Here is a 13,033-nt window from a genome sequence, read left to right as displayed (position 1 = left end):
GGTTTGGATTCTGACTGTCTGAGATTGTGGACAAGTGTCTTTGATGCTGATAACTCGTTCAAACAGGTAAGTCGAGGATAGAAAAGCCTCTTAAAGAAGAAGATAGAGGTTTGTGAGAGCCAGCAATCATGATAGTTTGTAGGCGCTGAATACTTATTTAGAAGGAAAATCTACTAATTATTTAGTCATAAATCTAAATACCGGGATTTTGTCTCTCATAGTTAAAATGTAGTCCTGATGAGCCTCCATCTTTTACGAGATCATTTTCATTAGATTTTTCTTTTCTTTTGCTGTACTGCATTCGGGTGCTTTAGGGGTTTTGTGTGTTTTGATTATCCAAACCTCAAAGCTTTTGTTTCAGTCTCTCTGTATCCGTAAAATTGCCATACCTTCAACTGTTAATCTTTGTATAAAAATGACAGAGGAGTTCAAACTCCCATGAAGGAAGCATACACTTGAAGGAGTCTGGATTTGGACCAGCAGATGCTGCTGCTCTGGTCTCATTCTGCTGGGATCCATGACAAAACCACGTGGAAAGGCAGAGCTGATGCCCCCCCCCCCACACACACACACCCTCCTGTGCAGTCTTCGAGCCGGGAGGGGGGTCAGCCGCCTGGATCCAGCGTTATTGCGTTCGGCTTCCTAAGAGGGACCGGTGCCTGCCGCACCCCCCCTCCCCCCCAGCACCGGTGATGCATCCCCGCAGCACGCGCACGGACAACTCCCGCTCAGAGTCCCGCCGACTTTAGGATGGTGCAGAAGCCTCTGAACGGGGGGGTGTACCCAGCTCAAGCCGAGGAGAAGAAGCACAAAGTGGGGTTCGTCGGCTTGGACCCGGGGGCTCCGGAATCCAGCCGGGATGGGGCGCTGCTCATTGCGGGCTCGGAGAGCTCCAAGCGGGGCAGCATCCTCGGCAGACCGAGGTCCAGCGTCTCCACCGGGAGACCCCGACCGTCGAAGAAAAACGCCAGCTACCGGAAGCTGCAGAATTTCCTGTACAACGCGCTGGAGAGACCGCGCGGATGGGCGTTCATCTACCACGCTTATGTGTGAGTGCATCCAACCAGACATGTTGAAACTGCCGTCGAGGGCCCCCCGGGGGTAACTTAGGTGCATGGGGGGCTGTGGAGTTTGGGTTGTGGCGCATTGGAGCGTCGGTTGCTGGTGACAGGAGGGGTAGCAGCGGTGTTACCCCCATAGAAATGCCCCCCACCCCCTGTCAGAATGCCACCTTCTTCTGAAATGTGCAGAGATGAAGGTTTCATTGAGTGGACTTCCTGCATGTTGCGGCAGGTTTCAGCACCCTGCGTGCTGGACAGCTCCGGACAGCCTCACCACTCCTGCTGATTGCTCCATGGGTGCAGTCTGCTCCCGATGCTCATTACACAGCAGTCTGTCAGACATCCACACACTCTTTGCTTTCTCAGATGAAGCCTTTTGTTTCTCATCATGGCAGGTCATAGGAGTCCCCAGGGAGCATCTCCAGTGATGCACAGAGATGTGGTCTTTTTTAATGGAGTGACAAGATTGCAGAGAGTGGATTTGCTGCAGCAATGTTACCTATAAACTCTTGGAACAAAGCAGATTTAAAAGAAAACCGTTCTTAAAAGTTCATGACAACCATTTTTAACCACCATCATTTAGGCACAAAGCAAACAATTTGACACGGCTTTGCATTCATGCAAACTCAACGTTTTTGGAGTTTTGCACACCAACTGTTCGCATTCCCTTCTCTCTTAGCTCGTCGCAGAGCTGTGCAGCTACTTGAAGATGAAATATTTAGTGTGTGCTCAGCTATCAAATCTAATCTCTGGAAGGAAGGACGAAAAAAAGCCCGACTTTCTCGCCTGACTCCAGTCCAATGATACTGCACATTTGGTGGGGAGTGAGGTGAAATGGCCACAGCAATAAGAAATTCACTGAGCGCAGCAAGTCGACTCCCTTGAGACAGCCTGATGCCTAGAAGTGAGTTGTGTGTGCGTTAATGTGAAGCCACGTGCACGTTCTTATGTGTACTCTAAAGTTTTAAATATTAACGGAATAGCGTTGCAGCTCACTGAAACTGAGCATTCGCTTTTGCTGCTGGCTCTGTCAGGATGTTGAGAAAACATTCCCTTGTTTTTTTTATTTTTATAAAGTTCTGTTTTGATTCTTTTTAAGCCTGTGTGCTACTTTTTGAAGAAAACTTAGAGGAAATAAAGGAATAATGTGATTTTAAAGGTCCCCTTTGTCACAGCAAGCCGTTGTTCTGTGAACTAACCTGCAGTAATGAGGCAGCTGTGACTCTTCTTTAATCCATTTGTGAATACTATGCATTATTCACTCGTCACACTTCATTTCATCTTGCTACGTTTTGCTTTTAGACAGATGAGTTCTTAAACTCTCATGGGTGGATTCCAGTCACACCGGATCTAATCCATCCCGCTTTTCCTTTTAAATCCACCATCTGATGAAAAACAAACGTCCTGGGGTCTTACACCTCTTAGATGTTTGGTGGCTTTTTGTGTGTTTATCCATGAAGACTCCTCCTGTGAGAAGTGAATGTATGCTGCATTCACTCATGTTCAGCCTCTCTATCTCACTCCTTTTGCTTTGGATTGACCCCCCCCCACCGTCGGTTCTGTCGCTGGTCTAAGTGGAAAAGATTCGCTGATTCACAGCCAAGGACGGCTCATAGATGTAACCTTTTAAACTTGAAAAATTCAGGCTGACGATGGACTTTAAACATCATATTTTACAAAAAATATGTTTTTTAAGGAAGTTTTTTGATGTTGACATGTAAATGAGAAATAAGAAAATGTATTTTTACTGCTTCCTGCTTTTATCATCCCAAAGTCTGGGCTCTGATGTCCTTCCTGTCAGATCAAGAGTCTTACTGATGATTGAAAGACGAGTCTTTGTTGCTTCACAAAGTGAAACGTTTCCGGTTTTACCCTCATTTCAAATATGAAGAAGAAAAATTGCAGAGGACATAGGTTGTATAATACTGGATCAGCCCAACACTGCCCACCCAGAACAACTCATCATGCTAAATTTAAACTGCAACAAACTCAAGGAGGGGAAAAAAAAAAGATTTATCATCAAGTACAATCAATCAGTGAAAATGGGGTTTTCTTTGAGGAGATTCTGGGAGACGCATTGCCGGCCAGATGAAGATGAACTAGAGAAGAAATGAGGCAGGCACAGTAGCAGACAGATGCTAGCTGCCAGACTGCTGGGTTGTGATCGAGTGCTTCTTTTCAGGTCATGGTCTGTAGTGAAGGAGTACCACTCTGAAGCTTGTTTGAATGAGAAACCCTTCATAAACTGTCTCATGAACCTCCAGTACGTTGCTGTGGAGGATTTTTTTCAGCCATATTCTAAGTGATGCGTCTGTAATTTGCAGAAGGTTGTGACATTAGAGATTTTCATGAATTTTCAGCAGAAACTGACTGTGCAGATGAGCAAAAACACAGTTCCAAAGCATACTGATCTGAGTTTACTTTCAGGGAAAACATTTTCTTATTTTGAAATTATTTTTTAAATCATTGTGACGGTGAAGACAGCAGAATGCATTAAAAAACCCTGGGAAAAAAATGTATTTCTTTGATTTGACCAAACATACGTTAAAGTCCTACTCTGATCCTCGCCTGATCTACTTTCAGGCGTTCCCATTTGTCGTTTATTTATGATGATGGCATTTTTTGCCAGAATTCAAAAACCTGTGTTGTTTTCTAGGACATATTTTCTGCAGAGCGGCAGGAGTTCGTTAGAAATTCACCTCTATGAGTTGTGGGCGGGGGAGTGTTGGACCCCAGGATATTTTCTGCGTCACAAATTTGAAAATTTTTAACTGCCATTTTTTCATCTGCTCCTGATTCACAATGATTTGGAAAAAAACAAATACTCAGAAATGCAATTTTGAGCTTAATTTTCATTCCATATGTCCTCCATCATGAGAAAAAAACTTCACAAACATGTTGGAAACAGCAAAAACAGCATTTTCCTTGGAGTGGATATTTAGAGGCATGTGCACGAGTATTTCTATTGATCCTATCGGACTGTTCCTCTACAACCAACAAGCTGAAACCAAAACCTTTCCTACAGATTTTTTCTCAAAGTTTTATTTTTTATGAAGTTCTCGTCACAGTTCACCAAACAATCGTTTTATTCATGTTTTGTTTGTTCACAATTATTTGACTTGGGACACAAAAATTTTAAGTCACCATAGGATGATCGATGACATGTACATAGAAAATTTAGCTTAAAAGTGAATCAGATGGGTGACAGGAAGAGGGGTAGGGTTGCTCTGTGACAACAGCCCTGCCCACAACTCAGAGGTGAATTTCTAATGAACTCCTGCCGCTCTGCAGAAACTAAGTCCTAGAAAAGACACAGTTTTGGGATTTTGGCTAACGACTGCATCATCCTAAATCAAAGACCACTGGGAACGCTTTGGAAACGGATCAAAAGATGATCGGAGAGCGTGGGACTTTAACCGACTGCTGTAAAGTTCAAGTGAATCAGATTCTTGTGGTAGAGGTTCAGCAGTTTTTGATCGTTAAGAAAAAATCCTTCTTGATTTAAAGAAAACTCTTCTAATAATTGAACCTTTCCTCTTTCAGAATGAAGTCATAGTTCTGCACACAGTTCTGAGAATCTGAAAAAAACGTTTGGTGACTCTGTGTCAGACACTCGCTAACACCAGAGCAAGAACAAGCAACCCAACACTGGAGGGAGATGAACTGTGAGCTGGATCCAAGTCAGACCTGACAGAGCTGCTCTAAACTCAATGCCAGCTTCCTGCTCCAAGCACTTACTTTCTTTTTTCTGACTTTTTGTCCAAACATTCTGCAGTTTACTTTGTTAGTTTTTCTTTTGCACCAAATGATCAGATTTTTTCACGGCTTGATAGAAGGATCTGGTACATTGCTCAGTTTATCTGTGTAAAAACTATAGACACGTGATAGTTTTGACTAAGCAGGTGGTAATAATACATTCCAGTGCACGTTTGGCCATGTTTTAATCCTTTCCTCCGGGACAGCATCAGCGGCGGTGGCAGACGCAGTTGCAGTGCTGGCTGCAGGTCTTTGCCTCCTCACTTTGTTTGATGAAAAATCTTTTTTTTTTCCACTCCTCGAGTTTGTCGCAGTTTAAATTTAGCATGATGAGTTTGTCTGGGTGGGCAGTGTTGTGCTGATCCGGGCAAATCAATGTTTCTCTCTCTGCAGCTCGGGAGGAAACGCAAGCTTTTCTGCTTCCGACAACTGCCCCATTTGATTTGATTGATCTGCCCGTTGATGTTGTCTCTCTGGCAACAAGTGGACGTGTGCGTGTCATCGCCTGTTGTTCAGCTCTGTGGGCTTTCTTACTACACATGGCCCTATTTTCAGTCAATAGTGGACTTCAACAGGCATTCTGGTCAAACGTCTCTGCTGCTTCATCACTACTTCAGTCAACCCTGATGAATTTATTAAGTGAAAATCAAAAGATCCTTCCAATAAACTGGAAACTTTCCTTCAAACTATTGATGTAATTGAAAAACTACAGAGAGAAATAATCCCATAATCAGTCTCAAAAATCTGCAATTTGAAACTGTCTCTCTAAAGTCAATGGTTTTCTTTTGATGATATCTGTTAGACGATGTGGTGAAAGCTTTTGTCTTGTTTCAAAAATAAAAACACTCACATGTGGCACTGAGGAAAAGACCGGAAGCAGAGCTGGAGATGAAGACGCTGGGGTTCTGTTTGGGAGTGACCAGGATGGATAAGATCAGGAAGGAGGACGTCAGAGGAAGATGAAGTCAGAGACTAAGATGGTTGGGAAGTGTTCAGAGGAGAGACGGTGAATCTGTTGGGAGAAGGATGCTGAGTCTAGAGCTGCCAGAGGTCCAGAGGAAGACCAGAGAGGATGCAGTAAAGGAAGATGTGAAGGTCGCAGCTGTTAAAGGAGGCAAAAGACAGGGTTAGACGGAGGAAGCTGATTGGCTGTGGCAACCCCTGAAGGGAAAACAACAAAGGAGAAGAAAATTTTTCATTTGTTAAAAAAAAAAAAGAGAGAAGATGAAATAAAGATACTTTATATCATAACTGTTGCAGCAGCAGCATGCAGTATACAGGCTCCAATTTCTAATTTGTACAGTAAATTTACAAAATCTACAATAAAAATGACTAAAATATGTACATCATTCTTAGCAGGATGCAGCTTTTCTCTGACACTGAGATGATGGATAATGGTGTGAGGCAGAAATGGTCTCTTGTGGTTGTTGTGGCAGATATGCAGAGTTTATGCACCATGGATAAGAGTTTGTTAAAAGAAGCTCGTCTCCATCACTGCTGGTGTTTTTTTTTAATAAAATCAAGTAAAATAATTTGTATTTCTATTGAAATAGACCCTTTTTTAAACCCTATAAAGTCGACATTTCTGTGCCTATAGGTTGAATAATAGCAGACATTTGTACAATAACTCACATGTTTTATCATGCTTTGCTTCGACCTCTTGGGTTTTTTGCTAAACCCAGAAATTTCCAATTTTTAAGCTTGAACGGAAATTTTCCAGTAAGAAGGAAAGATGAAAATGTTTTGCCACAGAGGTGATGGTACCACAGTAGAAATGTTTCTCACTTTACAAAGATGTTCTCCAATCCCAGCCAGCTCATCATCATCTTTGATGGAAGATAAAACCCCGTATATGATGAAGCCACCAATTTTCATCATTTTGTTCATTAAGGGCGAACTTTAAAACATCAGCTTTAAATAAAAAACCAAAACAGACGAATGATCAGGTTTCCTTTCCCTTCTATTATGTCATCAAAATTACAAGAAATGTGGGGATTTTGCTTCTAATTTAAGATGCTTTTCAGTGAGGTTCTTGGGAATGGACAGATAAAATAAGGTTTATGTTCCATAGAAACCCTTTACAGGAATCATCAGACAGTTTCTGAGGCATTCATCTCACACACGTCTGCACCCCGCCTTTATTTTGATCCATAACTCACTAAATTCACAAAACGGTCATTGCCGAAGTCAAACCTGCTGCAGATTGATTTTACTTTAGCATCCATTAAATTCATCGTCTCCTGTAAATAACTGGGATTCATGGGAAGAAACTGGGAGTCCTTGAATGTTGGTGACCCAAACGAAACAGTTTTTGCATGTTGTGGCTTCATCACCCTGAAGCTGCTGCAGTTACCGGTTGGTGAGTCTTTTTTTTGTTTTTTATTTTTGTTTCCAGAGGCAAATTTGGTCCCCTTCCCTCCTCAGCTAATGGCCTCATTACTGAGAGCTGATGAGCTCAGCAAGGGTCTGAGTCTCAGCAAAGATTCAACTCTCAGCCAGTCAGCCGCTTTCGCTGCCCCTGCGACCCAAACTTCTATTTTAGGAACACAATTAGGATTATTTCAAATTAAAAACACCGACCTCCTGGTAGCATCATGCATGTCGGAACGATGAAGCCCATCAGGGAGATTGTGTTGTTCTCCTGTACAGAACAAAGGTCTGTCATAACACAGATGATGCAAAGATAATGTTTTTATTCAGTTTTAGGAAAATGTGTCATTTGAAATAAAGATTTTAGTCCTTTTCGAAGTTTTTGAAAATTATTGTCAGTTGTCTGTTAGTATTTTTAAAGAGTTTAGGTACTTTTGGGCAGAAGTAAAGTAAATATAATGTTTGTGTAATCTATACTATAACATTTTTTTTTTTAATCGATATTCATGGTGTCTTGTTTTGTCATTAGTTTTTTCTTTATTAGTATTTTGAACTTGGCCTGTTTTTGTCTTCTACTAGTAGTCACAATAAGAGCAGGAAAACAAGACAATGCAGCGAAAGGCAACATTCAAATTATTTTTTTTGATTTTTTAGAGCTTGAAAATGGACGTCAGACGTTTGTCTCGTGCTGAAACCTTCAGAGCTGGATCACAAAGAAAAGAGGGAGGTGGAAGATGATGGAGAGTTTATCAGCTCTGTGGTTTCACTTTAGCTATTTTGATAACTTAAAGTCAAGTTATTTGTCACATTTCAGAAAAATAGATAAAAAAAGATAAAGGATAAGCCGTATATGACCTTGAAAACCAAAACTGCAGCTCTTTTGGGCTCTTCCTGGTCTGCTCGGTCGAGTAAATTAGTCCAGCAAAGAGACTGCGGTGATCGAGCTTCAGAGTAGTGCTCTCTCATCAGGTTTCAGTGCAGCAGGAGCTGCTCGTTCCCACAGGAACATGTGGAACAGTAGAGAAATGTGCAGAAGAGAATGCCATTTTCTTCATCAACGGAGCCGCCGAGTCCTACAGAAATGCCAACAAATACGACCTCCAGCAATGACACGGTGTCGTCTGTTTAAAATACACACATGTCAGAGAAAACCACAGGTTTACACACATTTTGACTGAGAGCAGAGCTTTGAATAAATGCTTTCTTGGTGCTTGGAGAGCTGTTTCTGTGACGGTTGGATGGCTGTAGTCATGAATCATGAATGAGATGCTAAAAACAAACAGTACAGATCTGTGAGGTGAGTGACCTCAGGCACACTGAAACACCAAAAAGCTCAGAAAAGCTTCAAAAATGCTTTGAAAAAGCTTTAAACTGTAAGCATTCCTTTTCTACTCAGTCTCCATACTTTTATCTTGATCGTTCCTCCTACAGTCGGACAGTCGTGGAATACATTTCACTGCATATGTGTATATATGTGACAAGTAAAATATGAAAGTCTGCTTTTTTATCTTTATCTTTTGACATCAATAAGGGATTTAAATTAAATAAAAGAAACTCCTTGTATTTGAGCAGCTGCTTTGCCAGACTGATGAAGCGGTTATCCAACGGGAACCACATCGGTTCAGTGGATGAGTGAGGATTTTAATATTTTTTTGTTCATTTTTAACCCTTGTGCTATCCTAGGCACTTTAACATTGGGAGGGGGGTCATCTAGACCCACTAGACAGTGCTCTGAACCTTTTTTCTTCAATGATTTGTGATCTTCACTGGTGTCCATGGATTACATGAAATCTTTCCACCTTTATCCACCTTTGTCATGGTAGGGAGAACACGTCAATAGAAGGGGGGGTCATATAAGATAGCACAAGGGTTAATGCAGGTTAATTATGGAAAACTCAAAGATGCGTAGAATATAATCTATTTGGTTAGGAAAGAAGAATCATGTTTGATGTTTAGTTGTCATGAAAATGGAGCCAAAGAGGAAAAATTGAGTGCTACTGAAAGTGGGATTTCTGTAAAAAATAAAAATAAAAAAATAAAAAAGCATTAGCTTAGCCAGCTTTATCCCTTCATGCAATAATGCGAAAAAAATCTTTATGGCTAATAACTTTATATAGAAAGTGCTCTCATATCTCTATATGGTCAAAGAGTTTCTGGAAATGAAATCTGTGAGTTCTAATGTGATTTGTTCTTCAGTTCTACTGAAAAAGGCTTTTTCCTGCGTTTCTGAACTCCTGCAGAATTGAGTTTGATCAGGTTCTCTGCACTTTCTCCACTTTAGATTTTTTTTTTTAGAGACTTGGTCTAAAGTCAGTCATGAGTCGGGCTCTTAGTCCCCACAGCGCATGCTGTTCTTCATCAAGAGGCTGGAGCGATGATGCTCTGAGGACATCCAGATCCTTTCAGCGTCACATCCGTCTGCTGATTCCAACAGAATGTGACGAGACCGCGGCTGAACTATCAGATCCAACCGCTGCCGATGTTTACTCAAATACATTTACAAAGAACCCTCGATAATGACTGTCCTAGAATCATTTTAGTGGTCTAAAAACCAGCATGTGGAATGAGGATCGGCACAGAAACAGATTGGTGGTTTTGTCAGTGATGTTGGTCCCCGCTGTGCAATCACAGCTTCTTGGATTTCCTGCACAGTTGTGTGCAAACATGTCCAACACATCCTCACTGCAGGTTCTTTCACTGCTTTGAATTAACCTGCATGTTCAGGAATGCAAGTGCCGGTTTTCCCGTCGACATCTCAGACATTCTTCACACGTCACATGATCCCATTTCAAACCTGGGCTGGAACTCACCATCCGTTTAACGTTGAGGCAAAACTGTTTCTTTTGTCTTCCAGCTTCCTCTTGGTCTTCTCCTGTCTCATTCTCTCCGTTTTTGCCACCATCCGAGAGTTTAAGGACAGTTCAGAGAACGCTCTGTACATCCTGGTAGGTCACTGACTGAATCGGATCGACATTTTTAATTCCACCGGATTCGTTAGTTTGGTTTCATTGTCGGCCACCTGTGGGAACCTTTGAAAGTCCCGCGTTGAACTTGCTGGTTTTGCTTCGCTCCACAGGAAATCGTGACGATTGTGGTGTTTGGGGTGGAGTACATCGTCAGGATCTGGGCTGCAGGCTGCTGCTGCCGTTACAGAGGATGGAGAGGGAGGCTGAAATTTGCCCGGAAACCCTTCTGTGTCATAGGTCAGACAACCCAGATATTCAAGTCAGACAGACAGTCTCTGTCAAAAGGAAAATGAATATCAGAAATGTTTGTGTATCAATCATTGGGTGTCCAAACGTCTTGCAAAGTTTGGATTTGGTGAGGAAAAAATGTGGGAGGGCCAACCATTTGGCCTGCATTCTTAGACCCCCACAATACCATTAAATTAACTATTTCATGACATTTTTGTGCAATAGGATACTTTTTATTTTTTCACATAAAACAAAAATACATGCATTTTTAACTAAATTACAGTGATTTTTGTTTCTGAAAAAACAAAAATAAAATGAAGAAAAAGTCTGGGGGAAAAAAGCCTTCAACATCAAATCTGGGTTCACATTCAATGTTAAATATTATTCATCATTAAATGCTTACCGTTAAATTCTAAACGTAAATAATCAGTGCAGGAAAATAACACCAATTTATCTTATTCAGAAATACAAAACCATTGTGGTTTTGTTTAGAGAAACAAATCTGTTCTTTTCATTTACAGTCGACATTTTTCAAATGAACTAGAACATGTCACCGAATGGCCCAGTGACACTGTTGTCACAACTTTACAATCGCTTATGATGGAATTTAGCCAATCACAGCGAATCGATACATCGTACACAGGCTTTTCACAAAGTGCTGAGGGCCACATATTATGGATTTTATGACGGGATCCTATGGGACGGTAAAAATTTGGAGTGGGCCACATTTGGCCCATGGGCCGATCTTTGGACAGGGATGGTATATGAGAACTGGACTGAGTGACCCCTCCCCCCTGGCGTTCTAAACAGGAAGTACCCACTGGCTCCATGAAGCATATTTTAAACATATTTTGATTAAACTCATTTTTCTTCATATTTTTTTTTGTAATTCACGTTAAGAACTGACCAATCAGATGCCTCAGTAACAGGATGTAGAGCCAGCTGCCCTCTGTGTCCAACGGTGAAAACGATTGATTGACAACAAGCTCATTCCTGATTGGTGACAGTGGTTGCCATAGAAACGTTGACACAGACTGACTCTGACCAATCCCTGCTTACTATAGGAAAGGATTACATTGTGGCATCTGTGTTGTGGAAAAAATGGCGACTGAATTGGTTGGAGTTGGTAGTAAACCATTTTCTATGGGTGACATCACACTCACTCAGTCCAGTTCTCGGATACAGTCACTGGAATTGTTTGAGGAGTTTTTTTGTAAGTGTCCCTCTCGTTGTCCCGATGGGTGATTTTGCTTCTCCCGTCTTTCCAGACATCATGGTGTTGATTGCTTCTGTGTCGGTGCTGGCCGCCGGATCTCAGGGGAACGTTTTTGCCACCTCGGCCATCAGAAGCCTGAGGTTCCTGCAGATCCTGCGGATGCTGCGCATGGACCGCCGAGGAGGCACCTGGAAGTTACTGGGATCTGTAGTTTATGCCCACAGCAAGGTGATTGTGGCATTTTCCTGTCTGCAGTCATCCTGGTTTGTGATTAGAACTCCAGTCCTTCCTGAGGTTCTCCCATGGGTGTGTGGGTATCGCTCCAGCCTCCTCCTACAGCTCAGTAACATGTGTCACAATTAGGTTGGTGACTCTGAATAACCCTTTAGGCTTCAGCATCCCCTGTGACCCCGGTTAGGATGATACGAGTGGTCGCATGCATTCATTACAGGGCGTCTGCAGACGTATCAGTTGTGACTGAGGCTTAAGGGAAGTTTGGAAAGTCCTCTCGTCTGTTCTGTTACCATGCTGTCATTGTGAGGAAGCTCTTTTAATGCAATGAGCCCTGAAATGTGATTATTTGCTTGTGCGATAAGCCGTGGAAAATGTGTTGATCTGACAGGAAGTGTGTGGAGTTGAGGGAAATCAAAACATTCATGAAAGCCTCCATTCCACACTCAGGGCAGGAGACTCTCGTAATCACGTCCAACATTATTAGAGGTTGCCTGGTTTTAGCGGTCAGCAGAGGTTACGCTGTCACCTTCCACACAGATCCTTGATAACACTTTATTATTTCAGGCTCCCTGATGCCGCCTGTGTTTGTGCTCCCTGCAGGAGCTCATCACAGCCTGGTACATTGGATTCCTGTGCCTCATTCTGGCTTCATTCCTGGTCTATTCTGTGGAAAAGGAATCAAATGAAGAGTTTGAGACTTATGCTGATGCTCTGTGGTGGGGGCTGGTAAGCCTTAGAGCCAACATGGCTGTACTCAACTCCATTATTTCTATGCATTCAGTGAGAAGGATAATTGTTCTTTAGGGCTAGTTCTATATTTCTTTGTTATTTCTAAAATTAAAATGCAGACCTGCCTTTTCTTCTCAGCTTTTTTTTCTTATTGTTTCAACCAGATCACGCTCACCACCATCGGTTACGGCGATAAAGTTCCCAAAACCTGGAATGGGCGACTGTTGGGGGCCGCATTCAGCATGATAGGCGTAGCGTTCTTTGCACTTCCTGCTGTAAGTATGTGCACTATGTGCACTCCATCACCTGGAGATGCTAGAATGCTGCAGCAGCATGTTCATATGCATTTATATGCTGGGTGGTCATTTGTTCATCTACAGCTCCTCTGATCAATGCTCCTGCATCTCTTTTATCACTTTAATCAAAGTCTCAGTTTCATAAGTTGCTTCATGGATTTGGTTCCTTGTTGTTTC

The 13,033-nt window shown here is 42.2% G+C and overlaps 1 protein-coding gene across 12 annotated transcripts in view; it reads left to right on the top strand.

The window, feature by feature from the left end:
- The first annotated feature begins 554 nt into the window (after positions 1-554).
- LOC101157941 (potassium voltage-gated channel subfamily KQT member 2) overlaps positions 555-13,033 on the top strand; it is a 29,941-nt gene continuing 17,462 nt past the window's right edge. For 4 of the 12 annotated variants that reach the window (XM_078949973.1, XM_078949972.1, XM_078949971.1 and 1 more), the window contains exons 1-6: positions 561-1,049; positions 10,042-10,132; positions 10,264-10,390; positions 11,650-11,825; positions 12,432-12,557; positions 12,725-12,835. In XM_078949973.1, the coding sequence (XP_078806099.1) occupies positions 751-1,049; positions 10,042-10,132; positions 10,264-10,390; positions 11,650-11,825; positions 12,432-12,557; positions 12,725-12,835 (930 nt within the window). In that variant the 5' untranslated portion in view covers positions 561-750. Of the gene's footprint in view, positions 1,050-10,041; positions 10,133-10,263; positions 10,391-11,649; positions 11,826-12,431; positions 12,558-12,724; positions 12,836-13,033 lie in introns of all 12 variants that reach the window. The other 8 variants (XM_078949979.1, XM_078949978.1, XM_078949975.1 and 5 more) reach the window with 4 other exon arrangements.

The sequence above is a fragment of the Oryzias latipes genome, chromosome 7, assembly GCF_053564925.1.
Source record: "Oryzias latipes strain Hd-rR chromosome 7, Olatipes_Hd-rR_3.1".
In the NCBI taxonomy this organism is placed as follows: domain Eukaryota; kingdom Metazoa; phylum Chordata; class Actinopteri; order Beloniformes; family Adrianichthyidae; genus Oryzias; species Oryzias latipes.
The sequence above is the reverse complement of the archived record's forward strand: the minus strand, read 5'-3'. Positions and strand labels throughout refer to the sequence as shown.